Source organism: Biomphalaria glabrata, chromosome 6, assembly GCF_947242115.1.
Source record: "Biomphalaria glabrata chromosome 6, xgBioGlab47.1, whole genome shotgun sequence".
In the NCBI taxonomy this organism is placed as follows: Eukaryota; Metazoa; Mollusca; class Gastropoda; family Planorbidae; genus Biomphalaria; species Biomphalaria glabrata.
Window position 1 is genome coordinate 38,975,126 of NC_074716.1, and position 14,909 is coordinate 38,990,034.

At 31.0% G+C, this 14,909-nt stretch overlaps 2 protein-coding genes across 7 annotated transcripts; one reads left to right on the top strand and one right to left on the bottom strand.

Annotated features, from left to right (window-relative positions):
* The first annotated feature begins 143 nt into the window (after window positions 1-143).
* LOC106056474 (uncharacterized monothiol glutaredoxin F10D7.3-like) lies at window positions 144-2,013 on the top strand. The gene is made up of 2 exons (XM_013213256.2): window positions 144-430; window positions 1,460-2,013. Exons 1-2 carry the CDS (start codon window positions 212-214, stop codon window positions 1,571-1,573), a joined length of 333 nt encoding a protein of 110 aa, XP_013068710.2. The 5' UTR covers window positions 144-211; the 3' UTR covers window positions 1,574-2,013.
* Window positions 2,014-4,385: 2,372 nt separating this feature from the next.
* On the bottom strand, window positions 4,386-14,845 carry LOC106056468 (alpha-ketoglutarate-dependent dioxygenase alkB homolog 3-like). Of its 6 annotated transcripts, none has more exons than XM_056032035.1 (8): window positions 14,746-14,845; window positions 10,842-11,100; window positions 10,061-10,095; window positions 6,820-6,867; window positions 6,521-6,713; window positions 5,586-5,798; window positions 5,383-5,487; window positions 4,386-5,007 (listed from the first exon to the last, which is right to left on the bottom strand). In XM_056032035.1, the coding sequence occupies exons 2-8, from the start codon at window positions 11,094-11,096 to the stop codon at window positions 4,924-4,926; spliced, it is 933 nt and encodes a 310-aa protein (XP_055888010.1). In that variant the 5' UTR covers window positions 11,097-11,100; window positions 14,746-14,845; the 3' UTR covers window positions 4,386-4,923. The 6 variants fall into 6 exon arrangements, with proteins under 6 accessions (XP_055888010.1, XP_013068702.2, XP_055888008.1 ...); XM_013213248.2 differs by having other exon boundaries at window positions 14,697-14,839; XM_056032033.1 differs by having other exon boundaries at window positions 10,842-11,460; window positions 14,746-14,833.
* Between the last annotated feature and the right edge of the window lie 64 nt (window positions 14,846-14,909).

Below are 14,909 nucleotides of genomic sequence, written 5' to 3' on the forward strand. Positions count from 1 at the left end.
AACTTATTTAATTATTTTTATAATTGAAACTTTCATTAGTTTCATTATTTTCATATACTTTCAACTTTGATTACTTTGACTTTGTATCATCATAAATTACATAATTATAAAGATAATTTTTTATTACCTTTTTTTTAAAATAGATCTAGAACTTAACAAGCTGCAGCCAAGTAAAATAAAAATCAATTTTATTAGATATAATTTCATAAATATGGCTGGTGCTATACCTTTTGTAGACTACAAAATAAAACAACGAAAAGTGCTACTGTTTTCCAAAACATTTTCTCCAGAATCTTCAATGGTAAAGTCTATTCTAAGTCAATACAGTTTATCAGACAAAGACTATGAAATTGTGGAAATCGAAAAACGACAAGATTGTGTGCAAATCGAAAATTATTTTCAGTTTTTATGTCTTGATGATTCAAGAGCAGTAAGTTTAATCTTAATGCTCAAATTTTACATTTATAGGCTACTTACTATTGCATATTCTAATTTGGTTAATGAATATTTTAAATCACTAACTAAAGCCATTGCAGTCATTATTATTATTATAATAATGAATCAGATGCTAATAATTACTTTTGTAATCCCTTTACTTTTGTAATAAATCAGACCTTTATATGTAGGTCTAATTTCATATCCTCTGATAGTCAAAGACATAAGTGATTAAGAAGAAACTAATATTGGGCAGATTAATTTATAAAATACAGACATTATCAGTACTTCAAATGAGAAGATAATTAAGTTCTATGTGTGTCTATGTTTCAATCTATAGTCATGCATTTAATCTTATATCTATAAATTACCCTACAATGATGAGCTTTTGGCTTAGTTATTTGTAATCTCTGCTATGGTTATGTGTTTTTGGCTGTTGAAGCTGTGAGCCAGAGTAAAAAGAAAAAAATTCTTTAGATCAGATATGGTCTACAATAATAAAAAGGCTTGTCTTGAGTCCGAAGATTAATGAGGAATGCTGTATTTCCTCCCCAGATGTGACCTACATATTTTGCCACATCCAGGGCAAGCAAAATAGTAAATGACAAAATATTTGTACCATTCTTAAATGCATGTGTGAGTGAATGGGTCCTTAAACAAATATTTATTGTGAATAATTTGTGTTAGTGCACCAGATCAAGCAGTCTGAGGAGTACAACAAAAGGTTTTAGGAGTAGATTAAATCTCTTTAGCTCATCCAGCTTCAAATGAGAACCTGTATCAGCCAGAAAGAAATGGATGGTTGCTAAGTATTCTACAAAACACTTTCTAGTTAACAATGCCAAGTTGTGGGCTGCTGAACTTCATTCCACCCTGTCCTGTGAAAATTTGGGTCTCCCAGTATATTTTCCTCTTCTAACACAATAATGTCTTAAGTATTTTCTGAGTTAAGTTCAAATAAAATATATCAATTAAAGAGAAGGGATGCTTCTTAGAATCTTTCATTTTAATTTTATGTTGGCAGGTTCCACAACTATTTATAGATGGACACTATATTGGTGGAGCTAAGCAAATCAACCTTTTGCAAAAATCTGGAGAGCTTAAGAGAATTTTGAAAGAAGCCCATGCCATGGACTGACATATTTAGAATGCAGTTTGCGCCATTAAAAAAAAAATTAAATTAAATACCTTAACATTTTTTTGTAATATTATTAAAAGAAAAATATAAATTGGCAGGTTATCATTGTAATTTAATGTAAATACTAACGTGATTATTTTGTGTTTCTTGTCAGATAAATATGTATAAAGTCTTTTGTTTAGATTTAAAGAAAACCTATATAATTATATAATTGTATCTATATATTTTATGTGAATAAAAAATGTACATCATAATGTAATATTTTTTAAAATGTGTACAATTTATTACTGCTGTACTTAATAAACCTTGAAACTGAATTTGTAGTACAACAAAATTTGGTATGAAAATTATTTATCCATGTCAACAAAATAAAAACAATATTTACTAACGTTTACTAGAGTAAATTAGTTACAACTTAAACATTAAACAATATAGACTTATGTTTTTAGATTTTTCCTTTCTTTCTTTTTTTTTTTTTTTTTTCTTGTTAACATCTACTTCTATCACGTTTAAATTTAAGTATATTAATATATACTAGTGACCGGCGGCGTAGCATACGCCGATATTTTGCAGGGCCAACCTTAGGCCAGTGCAACCTATGCGACCGCAGTGGGCCCAGCACTTTTATTGGACCCGCACTAATTTTAGGTGTATAAATTATTAAATTAAACCATTTTATAACTTATAACAGATTTCCCGCAGCCACCTGTCCATTTAACAGGAGGTCCTGGAAATCTCCTGAAATTGCAAAATATATGAAAAAGTCCTGGAAATATACAGAAATTATTAAAATCTTTTGAAAACTCATACCAATCTCCTGAAATATACGGATGAAAATTGTCTTTTTTTTTTCACTCTTAAATTACCTAGGATAACTCCCTCCGTCCGAGTTGCAAAAATAAAAGAGTGCTCTTTCCATTGTACCAAACTCTTGAGCGTTCTCTGTCGCTTCGATAGTTACTACAGAGTAGATTACTCCCCCCCCCTTTTTTTTTTAACGTGAGGTAGAAATAAAAAAAAAAAAGTGATATTGCAACGGTCCTGCCCTGCTATTTTGTGACTACGAGTTCTCCCCCCCCCTCTTGTTTTCTCATGGACTATCCGCAGAGTGATCTTTCCTTTACTCCTTACTACTCGTTTAAATCGTTGAGGGAAGACGAGAATTATATATATAGATTATCTTATCTCATAATGTCTGCTGATGAAGTTGAAATAATTACTGTATAATTTTCATGTTCAAATATTAAGTACAGCAAGTCATAAAGAGACACTACTGCTTAATTTAAACAAATGTTGGTCCTACCAAGGGTCCTTAAATTATATCAGCTGATTTTATGCAGATATAACTCATACGTAAATGTGATGAATAAGTCTTACAGTTAAAAGCAATTACTTGGTTGTTAAGAATATTTATGAAGCCCAAGACAGTCTACTCTTCCTTGAACCATTTAAGCATCAGTTATTTTTTTACAAAGCTCTGCCTGTGGAATCTTGTACACATTATTTCCCCCACTTCCCATTCTTGGATCAAGTTTAAACTTTGCATAATTATTAATTGTCAATGGCAACACATGAATCAATGAAACAAAAATTAATCAATTAGTCCTAATTGATTAATTTTGCTTTATAAAGAGACAGTAGGGCCTACTAAGCCAAGGGGAGATAAGCTTTATGTACCTTCACTACTCCATGAATTTGTTTGTCTAGATTTACTAAAAAAAAAAAGTAATAACATGATTGATTCAAAATAACTAATGCAATTCAATCAAAATAAGAAAAACATTTAAAATACTTTTTAAAAAAACAACAATACCTTTTTTTTTAGAACTTATAGAGTAACTGTTTTTGTCTTAATAACTAATTTAAAAAACAAAGTAACATTTTTTTGAATCTAGATCTATGTCTAGATCTCTAGCCAAATTTTTACTTTCATTTTTTATTTGAAAAATATGACCAAGGTCATAGTAATTCTTTTTTCAACAATATACATCAATTGTTTAATTTCTAGAAAAATCATTAAAGCTGTTTTTGAGATTAGCATCCAGGTTCCATTTTATTATTTACTAATTTAATCCTTAATTTATTAAAATGTCATTTAATTTTCATCAAATGGCATTCCAAAGGCTTATAACATTATTGTTCATAGACTTACCAGTTACATCAACAAGAAAAACATGAAAAATACTTTTTTTTTTAAAACAAAGCTTATATTAAGTGTAGTTGTATCACTTAGTTTGGATCAGAGTTGTAGTTAACTTTGTAATAGATCTAGATTAACAATAATTAATCTTTGTGATTACAAATATTTGTACCAATTGTTTTTGTTTACACTATTTCATGCTTTTAGCTTTCTCAATACGCTATGATCCTATCACTTGTGCGAAATTTCAGTTTCATCCAAGATTGGTTGCGGGAGAAATAATGTGTACATACTTTTTACCAGAAATACAAAGTGAGTTGATATTAGCTTAGTAAAATGTATATACTAACCATTCTTTAAAAACCTTTTCCAAAAATATATATTATTAGGGCTAGGTTTTTTTGTGTGCATGTGTGAAGATGTAACATTGCTAATTAGCAATAAAGTGAAGACAGTATATATGTAAACATAATTTAAGTTTATATTTATTGAATATTAATTTATTGTATAAAAATTAAAACTCACAAATATATTTATCTATTTATACATAAATATTTATATAAAGTGTAATAAATAGAACAGCAAGCATACTTATATAAAATTAAAACATAATAGTGGCACTTAATTAATAATTAACTAAAGAAAAACAAAATAAAGAATTATCTAACAAGGTTTTTATACTTATCACAAAATCTTTAATGTTAGACAAAAATTTCATTGGATTAATTAAATAAACTATGTATATATAGGTGCAACCATACTAGAGCAAATACAGTAACTTGTAGCTGCTATAAATTTAATGAAGTTAATTAATATTTTTAGAAATATTTTCTATGCAGATGTCAAAATTCACATTATATTTAATTTTGAGTGGAATAATTTTATTATTTTTATTTTGCAAAACATACAACAATTTCAATTCTGACCAAAATTATTTTAGAGCACAGACAATTGCATATGAAACTATTTAAGAGGAGAAATAATTATTATATGTGTCTCCCTAGTTTCAGGGATGTATGCCAATACCCATAAAAAAAAATTGTTTTACATTACAGACAATTATTGCACTTTCTAAGTGTCTAAAAATAAAAAAAGGTGAATTTAGGCTGGGCTAGAATCAAAGGATTGACATGGTTACTCTACTAAACATAATACTGTATTGTGGTTACACCTTTAAAAACAAAAACAGCTCTGTATAGCAGGATATTCTCTAAGATTCTTCAACAGGCCTCGCTACCCGGAATGTGATGTTGATTCTAGGTCCTCGATCATGATATTCTTTAGGCACTCGATGCTAAATTGTAACAAAATATTGAGAAAAAACGCTTAAATTGTATTGTTGTTTTTTTAACAAATTTACAATTATTTTTTTTATAATAATAATAAGAAATAATAATATAATATTTAAAAAATGTTTTACTAATGTGTTAAAAGCCATAAAATATTTTTTTAAATTCTTTAATGTGACAATTTAAATACACCAAAAAGAAACTATAGTTTCAACAATTATTTAGGAATCTTAGTACCATTGGATAAAAATACTTTACATTTTCAAATGTTACTTTTAACAAAAAAACTCTACCTAGAGTTAAAAAAAATAGATACGTACATGAAAGGAAAATTTACAAATTTTTCAAGCTTATATTAACATCAACATATTTAAACACACCTGCCAGTCTAGCTGTGTACATCCCTCCATAATGAGCAAGGCACCACTCCTAAGGGGAATTCTTATCACTTGACTGTATGTGTAATCTCTCTCACCAGATTCATTCTAGTAAATAGTTAATGAATGTGGGAAATTGTTAACACAATTTGGACTAAAGTACACATATACTGACTATCATTACTAAAGGACACTAGGACACTTACCAAAGGGGGCTTCTTTCTTAATTCAAACACTCTCTCCTCTCCAAAAGACAATGAGGCAATGACAGGTCTTTTTCCCATAATAGGCTCATCATCTGTATGCCATCCAATGCTGTCATGACCATCTCTGTACAGATTAGCAGCTAGAGAGTTGAACTCAATTCCTGTTACTTCTATGAGCTGTTCTTTTAATTCCTTAAGTGCTTTTGGCCATTCCTAAAATTATTTTTAAAAACATAGGAAAGAAAAATGTTTACTGTACCCTTCACTACATCATGCTTTAAAAATATCTTTATATGCCTTGTCTCCTGCATTTCAAACAGACTAAAACATCATCTTTCTATGAATTTTCGTCTGATATATTCTCTTGCATTGAAAAATCAATTCCAATTAGGGATGCACCGGATAGTAGCTCCGGCAGAATATTCTGCCATTTTTTACTATCGAGCCATATTCAGCTCCTGCTGAATATCACTGCAGGATAGTTTGCCAGATTGTATAAAGTACACCTTGTGCCTACATTTCAATTAATATTTATAAAGTGGGCGTCATTTCCTTAATGTCTGTTATGGAACATATTTAAGTTTATATTTATAATGTGCTTAAAAATAAAATGACTATGCACCAAACAGCTTTTATTACAAAGACAAGGTGTATTAATATAAATGGAAATGAAACTTTACATTGTAAATGCTGTTGGCCAAATAATGGGTTATGAGGAAATTAGGATGCCAACACAATGATCACCCTTTCTCCCCCTTACATGTTAGCCTTGAAGGGTAAATAGACTAAGGATTTCAACTTGAGATACTTGAACTTGTGCAATTAATTTTATGTCTTGAGAACATAAAAAAATATTTTTTTTTGCAAGTTGTAAAAACAAAAATCGAAATGAAATACAAATACATTTGCAAAGACCTTTACAAATTTCAACTTACTGATGTGTTAGCTTCAACAGTGATCCCAGAATATGTGTATGGCAAGTCACTATACCACTGAGTCAGGCGGGGCTGAATGGCATGTACGCCATTATGTATGTCAGATCTTTGATGCCACTCTATTGAATCATACAGTTCTGCAAAGATGGCCTCACTTCTAGAAAATTCTATGAATTGTGGAAAGTATCTCAATCTAAAAAAAAAATGTGTTTTGTTTACTCAAATTAGTGTAATTAGTTTAATCTGCATGTACAATGACAGGGAATGCTTTTGTTACAAGATCTTCATGAGTTGCCTACCTTGATAATCCAGATGGCTCAGTGCTGATATCATATACACCAGGCTTTCTGAGTAGAAAAAACATAGTTAAGTATGAAGTATTTTTTTACAATTAAAGATTTGAAAAAAAAAAATTTTTTATAAAGCTTATATAAATATCAACTCAATCTGTCTGTTTGTCTGTCTGGTACAAACTTTGAATATGTTTTGTCTCCCACTTTCCATTCTCAGATCGAGTTGAATCTTTGCACAACTATTCATTGTTCCTAAAAAATTGAATCAATAAAAAATTGACCAGTAAGTTAGTTAAATAGTGATAATTAATATTTTTTAATATCAAAAAGGGAAATAAACCTTACAGTATATATATATATATATATATATATATATATATATATATATATATATATATATATATATATATATATATATATATATATATATATATATATATATATATATATATATATATATATATATATATATATATATATATATATATATATATATATATATATATATATATATATATATATACAGTGCTTTTTTGTGAGGGTACAAACGGTATGGCCTACCAGAACCTTTTTCAATGTGAGGGAAAAATATTACCTTTTTTGTAGTTTAACGTTTATTATTAATTTATCAGTAGTTAAAAATTAGTCAATACATCACTGAGAAAAAGGTGTACCTATTTTGTTACAAAAAAAGCACTGCACCGGTGTATATATATATATATATATATATATATATATATATATATATATATATGTTATGTTATGGGTATTTGTGTGGTGTGTGTGTAAATATGGATTTAATCCCCTTAGATAAGCACCCCTTTTTTTTTTATTTCACCTGTTGTCTGTTGTACTGTTTTCAAATTGAAATAACAGCCTTCCCCAAACCTTTCCAATTTTAATTAAAAAATGTTTTTTTTTAAGAAAATTTCAGAATTTTCTTTTTACATCCAGGGAGATGCTAGAAGTAACCCTAAAAAAAAACAAAGAGACAAAAAAGAAGATCCCTCTTTGAAAGATTGGTGTATGCATGTTGTGTATTTGTATAGCATATTCAGCATATGGCCTCTGAAAGAGATAGTTGGAGAGCTATCCAAAAGCAGCAGGTATTTGAGACCCAAGTAAAAGTAGTTATTTAAGACAGGTGTAGAAGATGAAAAGAAAACTTAAATAGACCACTGGCAGACAACGGCTTTGTCTGCATGAAATTAATTAATTAATTAATTATAGCTTTTAATATCAGGTGACCGAGCCTCGCTCGGATGAATTATTTGTTAAGGAAGGATATATACCTGAAGTCATTTTGGGAATATTGTAATTACGAAAATGAACGATCGGGTAAAGACTATCAATCCGAAGAGTTGCTTTTTCGTTCTGTCAGTTCTCAATGTAATTGTACATGGCGATTAAAATAGAAAGTCCCCCCAACAGAGGCCTATAGAAAAAGACCAGCTTAGGCGTCAACTTTCCTTGGCTGACATAGAAGATAGCACCTGGTTGTATGCGGCCTCCGAACGAGACAGCTTAAGTAAGAATCATCAAGTGATGCAAAATCTCTACGTTATGGTGCAAAAGGTGCACCTAGTAACAAAGTAAAATCATGCATTTTTTCCTAAGAGATTAAAAACATCGCGTCAGTATTCTAAAGAAGCGTTATTGTTAGGCATCTCTGTTACTCCAACAACCTTTCAGCTTACTAAAAAAAAAAGATTGCCAAAAATATGTTCATCTCCCATACGGAATAAGTGCCCTGCAAAGCGTGACTGTCGGAATATAAGAAGTTCATACCATTTTGCAAGAATATCGCTGTTTGTATTGCGGTCTTTGGTGAAGTCGTTCAAGAAGTCTTGGCTGCTTTCTATTAAGTACTCATATCTCAGATCCACATAGAGGGGTTGAGAGAATCTGTGGTTAACAATGATTTTTGTAGACAGGCGGAGCGATTTATTTCGCCACACTCTCACTTGGAGTCGTCCAAAAGCACAACTATCCCTGATCGCATATCAACCTCTCTTTAAAGCAATGTGTCATTTGATACTATGCTTCCCAGATAATGTGAAGTTATCTACCACTTTAAGGGAAGTCTATGCGTGGTGATCTTTGGGCTGAGTAGGTTTTATTGGGTGACTTCTGGAACATGGACTTCTGTTTTACCGAGGTTTATAGGTTAACCAAAAAAAGCAGCAGCGTGATGAAAATTTGTTGATTGCGAGCTGGATATCATCAGGGCCAGCCTTAGGCCTATGCTGCCGCAGTGGACCCAGAAGGTTCAAAAACCCTGCGCTGATTCTACGTGTAAATTATTAAATTAAACCATTATATTATTAAATTAAACCATTGTAATTTATAATAGGGTTCCCGTGGTCTCCTTGTTTTCAAGGAGCTCCTGGAAATCTCCTGAAACTCATAAAATGTCCTTAAAAAGACAAAATTGTCATTTTGGGGTGTCAATCAATATGGTCAACGCCAGTCCTAGGCGTGATATAAAAAAATGGCATCGTCAGCTTTCATTTAATAAAAATGTAATGCAAATACAAATTTATTTTCTAATACAAAATCTTTATTTTCACATAGGGCCCCGCAAATGTTAGGGTCGGCCCTGGTTGTGCAAGTAAGGCATAGATAATGGGACAGTCAGTAGACTTCGAAGCTTAAACACATTGCAATAATTCACCAGCAAAATAATAAAAAGTAAAAGCTACCTACGGGTGTAAGCCATTAAAGTGTAAATAATTTATAAAGCCTTTAAAACACAATAGCTAATCATACTTAAAGATATTTAATTTCATTATTTTTCTTCCATAGTTTCATAATGGATCAATTTACAATAAGATGGTGCGCAAATGTTTAATTACGCCAAATGAATCATTAAAACTTTTTCTTGTTTGCGAAGAAAAGTCTTAGTGTACTGCTGTGAGCCTAGTGACGTAAGTGGTGTCAAGTTTTTTTCCCATTAACGTCATATAGAAAATTTCATTCATAAAACACTCTAGCCAAAATTAATATTTCAGTAATGAGCTGTTTTCAAACCGATATACAAGAATTGCTCTCTTAAGAGTATAGGATATAGCGCTAAATATGCAATCACAGAAAACACTGAACTCATCGTTTATCTTAGGAATCAAAGAGATTGACATTATTATTTAATCAACATGAAATCTTAATGATTGGTCAGTAAAATGCAGAATTGAAGAAAACAAAAACTTCATTAGGCAGCTTATAATTACTATTATTCTCTTGTACTTACAAAATAACTTGATCTTCAGCCTTGACTTTTATTTCCTGCAACAACAAAATGTACATGAAAACAAAAGTACTTTTTTTTTTTTTACGAAAATGGGACTGTTGCACAAAATAGTGCAAAAAAATAGATACATATTTCAACTTAACCAATGTAGTTGAGTAATTTTTTTGTTTCTTTGTGGTTTAATTTTAATTTGTTTTAAAGGAGATATAATAAGAAGAAAATAATCCTATTCTAAACTGCAGCACAGTTTTCAGCACAACTAAATCTGCATCAAGCTTTGAGTTTAGAAAATGTAACTTTAAAATTAAAATAAAATTGTTTCATTTCTATGTTGACCATATTTAGTTTTTTTTTAACTTTTCAACACTTGTAAATTCATCTTATTTATCAACCCAAAGTCTGATCATTCATTATGTAGATCAAAAGGTTAAAAGTTTTAAAAAAGGCTGCTCTCTAGTGTAGTTTGAAATGGAGAACACTCATCATAAAATTATTATTTAATATCTCTTGTCCTTTTTTAAAATACCCCTCCCCTAGTACAAAACTTTTTATAAGTCCTAATTTTATTTGTGTCATTGGATGACATTTATCGTTTTTTGTTTTTACACAGTACTTGGAACAGCTACAGAAATATAAAAGTAAATGCTTATTAAAGTAATTAATTGTAACTGGAGTGTGACACTTCTGGTTTACACACAGGCGTATGACACTAATATTTGAATACATTTATATCTTTTTTTTTTGTATTTGTATTGGCACATTAATAAAAATATATTCTCACCTCTTCAGGATCCTCAAAGACATATTTTGACTTTGGAACTACTTGATCTATATTTTTACCAAGCCAGATTGGTGCCTTCATCTTTTCTTTCTGTGATATAGCATTGTTCATTGGAAGTTTATCTCCTTTTTTGCTGCAAGCAATGTCTGAAGAAGATACAGCTGTTGCACTACTTTTCAATCTACTAGAAGCACCATTGGAAGTTGCAGCCCATCCTCCTTGTACACGTGACCTTCTCTGATTTCCAGTATTCATATTCCTAAGTTATTATTGAACATAATCCTTGATTTTATTTTTTTTAAAAAGGTCAATACCTATATGTTATCAGTATGCATCATACTGTTGTATATATTGTTGGTGCATAACTATTAAATTAAAAAAAAATATTGATAAGACTACTGATAGTGTTCCCTTTAACAACAAGATGTTGAAAGCAATTGGATGTAACAGTAAAGAAAATAATTATTAAATAAGGCTAGATGATATTTTTTAAAGTTTCATCCAAAGAATATTTGTTGAAACTACTTTGAAAGAAAGCTATAAAAAATATTTTCTCAAGCCTTTTATTTAAATGTTAGCAGAAATTTCAGTAACAGCAAAGAAATAAAATGTTTGACATCTGAAAATAAAAAAAGATCAATGTTTCAAATCTTGATACAGATTATACAGAATTTTTAAAGAAAAGTAATGAGGCTTAAGGGATTCTGATGTCATTAGTGGTATGGGTTTATTTTTAACATAAGATCATTTTTTTTAAATATGAATAAACAGATAAAAGAGTTAAAACTGAATGCTCTATAATAGAGTCTAGTACAACTCCAATGAACTAGGTAGACCTAGTAGGCATACTATCTTGCGTCAGTTCAGTGACAAGCTTAATAATAACATTTTCACAAAGGCTTTTTAGTCACTTGGAGCTCTCATAGCTATGTAGTCAAACTTTGGTTCATACTGCCCAATAGTAAAACTGAAAAAGATTATTACAGTATAGCACTTCTCTAGATGCAGATATATGTCGACCTAACAAAAGCATTTGACACTGTTAGCAGAGAAGGACTCTGGAAGATCATGTCAAAGATTAGATGTCCACAAAAATTTATATCCAAGGTGAGACTATTTCATGATGGCATGAAGGTTCATTCCAGGAAAGTGTAGAACCATCAGTGCCCTTCAAAGTATCAAATGGAGTAAAACAAGGCTGTGTCCTAGCACCCACACTGTTCAGTATTATGTTCTCTGCTATGCTGACAGATCCATTCACAAATAGAGATAATAACGGGAAAAATATATTGTATAGATTTGATGGTGGCCTATTCAACCCAAGGCAGCTCAATCAAAAACAAAATCAGCAGTAATGAAGGACCTGCTATTTGCTGACAACTATGCTCTAACTGCCTGAAAATGATCTGCAGAGCATCGTCAGTGACTTTTCAAGAGCATGTTCAGGCTTTGGCCTCACTATAAACAGAAAAAAGACAGAAGTCTTATATCTGCCTGCTCCAGGTAAAGCCTACTTGGATTCAAGCTATTAGATAAACGGACATGATATAGATGCAGTAGACAGATTCACCATGGCAGCACACTCTCCAGAAATGGAAAGATCAATAATGAAATTGACCTGCATATCAGTGCATCCTATGGAACAGAAGAGGTATCACTACAAACACAAAGCTAGGCATCTATCGTGCTGTCATCTTCCCTACACTGCTCTATGCCTCAGAAAGTTGGTCAGTATATAGAAAACATGCAAAAAAACTGAACCACTTCCACATGATCTGTCTCAGAAAAATACTAAATGTTAAATGGCAAGAAAAAATACCAGATACTGAAATCCTTTGAAGAGCGGGCCTGAAAAGCATCTACACAATCCTGATGCAGTCCCAGCTGCGAAGGGCAGTACACATCTGCAAAATGGAAGACCACATCCCTAAATGACTTCTGTATGAGATTAAGGAAAGGAAAGCGCTCATAAGGTAATCTCTCATCAGAAAACGCTTCAAATGCGCACATAATTGCTGAGGACAAGAGAACAGCGCTGGCAGAAGAAAAGCTTCTGAGAAAAAAAGCAAGGCCAATGACACTAGCTCCAGCTGGAATAACCTGGCCAGTGTGCAGCCAAACACTCCGGGTTCACATGGGTCTCACCAGCCACATGAGGAGGCACAAAACCCCAGTGCAAAGCCCTCAGCCCCCTGGATGACAAAAGTGGTCATCATTGAACCACAATGGACAAACTATAGATGCAGATGACTGCTTTGTGCTTGTTCACAATGAACAATAGCTTCCACTCATTATCATTCAGTTGGGATGCTACTTCTTTGTTGGGTCTAAGAAAAGGAACAGAAGTCATGTTCCAGAAATCTCCTTTTATGAAATTTATTCAGCCCCACAAATCACCATGAAAGCCATTCTCTTAATGTGTGAGATCACTTTGTGTATCTGAAAGTATGGTATCCGATGACTGATCACTGTTGAGAAAACTGTTAATTTTAAATGCCTTAAAATAAGTATGTCAAGAAATAGGTCTATCCATCTTGTAAAAAAGATCCATGTATACCAAGCAGTGGTATTCACAACCTTTCATATTGGCTGATGTTATTTTAAAGCAACTAAGGCCTAGCTTCTCAAATGACTGAATGTTTCCACTAAAAGTTCCTACGCTACATTATGAACATTAGATTTCAAGGCTTCACTATCAATAATGATGTTTTGATGCAGATATCTATCTTATCTTATATAATACAGACGTTACTTCAAAAAAGAAGATGATTACGTCCTACGCGTCATGCATTTAGTCATGCATATTAACCAATGACTTAAATTCTGCCAAGTCACTGGTTTTCTTGGCAACTCATTCCATGCTCTAATAGCTCTAGGGAAGAAGGAGTATTTGTACAAATTTGTCCTAGCATATAGGACAAGGAATGTGCCTTTATCTTTGTGTCTTTCAGAGTATTTTATTAAATTTTGTTTTTGTATTTGAAGATTATGGTTCAGTGTTTTATGTATAATATTGCTACTTTACTTTTGAGTCTTCTGTCCTGAAGGCTTTCTAAATTTAGTGATTTTACTAAAGGTGTTACTCTAGTCAAATGTGAATATTCGTTTGTTATGAATCTCACTGCTCTATTTTGTGTATGTTCCAGTTTCTTAATGTTTTATTGAGTTGAGGGGTCCCAAACAGAGGATGCATATTCTATTATTGGCCTAACCAAGGTTAAATAACATTTTAGTTTTATGTTCTTGTTTGATTTATAGAAATTTCTTTTAATAAACCCTAATGCTTTGTTTTATTTTTTTTATAGTTTCATCAATATGTGGATTCCATAACAGTTTTTCATTTATTATAACACCTAGGTATTTAGACAGTATATACATAGAAGCACTACTGGCTACTTGTTATGATGCAAGCTCTTTTACTGTTGATGATTTATATTTTAGTTTATTCTTCGATAACAGCAAAGACAATTCTAATTTTGATTTTGTATCAGTTTCAATGTTTAATTATACAAGTACATTTTTACAACTAAGTTCTTTCTTTAGTCTCTATAGGTTGGCCACCTCTGTACTATAGTCTTAATAAGCAATTATTAATTTTCAGTAACTCTCAGTAACTCAGTAGGTTGAGTAAGCCGCTGAGTTATAATCTTGTATTTTTACTACTATTTTAACTATTTAAAAGTATTATAATTTAGTATAGGCACATAGTGTCATAGTATATAGTTAATTATTTATAGGCCATCTATGATTCTATCTATAGACATAGATCTTCTATCATTCTATCTATAATATAAATATAGAGTATTAGATTTTACACTTCTTAGATCTCTTCTAAATTTCTAGCATTTGGCATACTCTGTTATCTGTTGTTTTTATTTTTAGAATCTAAATGATATGATCATACTAGCCATAGATTATAGATTAGAATAGATCTAGATTACATCTAGATCTAGATTCTAGTACTTGACTCTAGTAATGACATAACAGAAAACTCTTCACTTAATGAAATCTGGTTTTAGTAGTTTACGGGAGATATAATTGTACTGTACATATGAAATAATATATTAA

Excerpts from the sequence above, each read along its gene's own strand:
- LOC106056468 (XM_056032035.1), bottom strand. The coding sequence starts at position 11,096 with ATGAATACTGGAAATCAGAGAAGGTCACGTGTACAAGGAGGATGGGCT. Across the intron at positions 6,868-10,060 it reads GCTGAAGATCAAGTTATTTT|AAAGCCTGGTGTATATGATA; the intron begins GTAAGTACAAGA and ends TTTTCTACTCAG. Across the intron at positions 5,008-5,382 it reads GTACACAGCTAGACTGGCAG|CATCGAGTGCCTAAAGAATA; the intron begins GTGTGTTTAAAT and ends GTTACAATTTAG.
- LOC106056474 (XM_013213256.2), top strand. The coding sequence starts at position 212 with ATGGCTGGTGCTATACCTTTTGTAGACTACAAAATAAAACAACGAAAA. Across the intron at positions 431-1,459 it reads GTCTTGATGATTCAAGAGCA|GTTCCACAACTATTTATAGA; the intron begins GTAAGTTTAATC and ends TTATGTTGGCAG.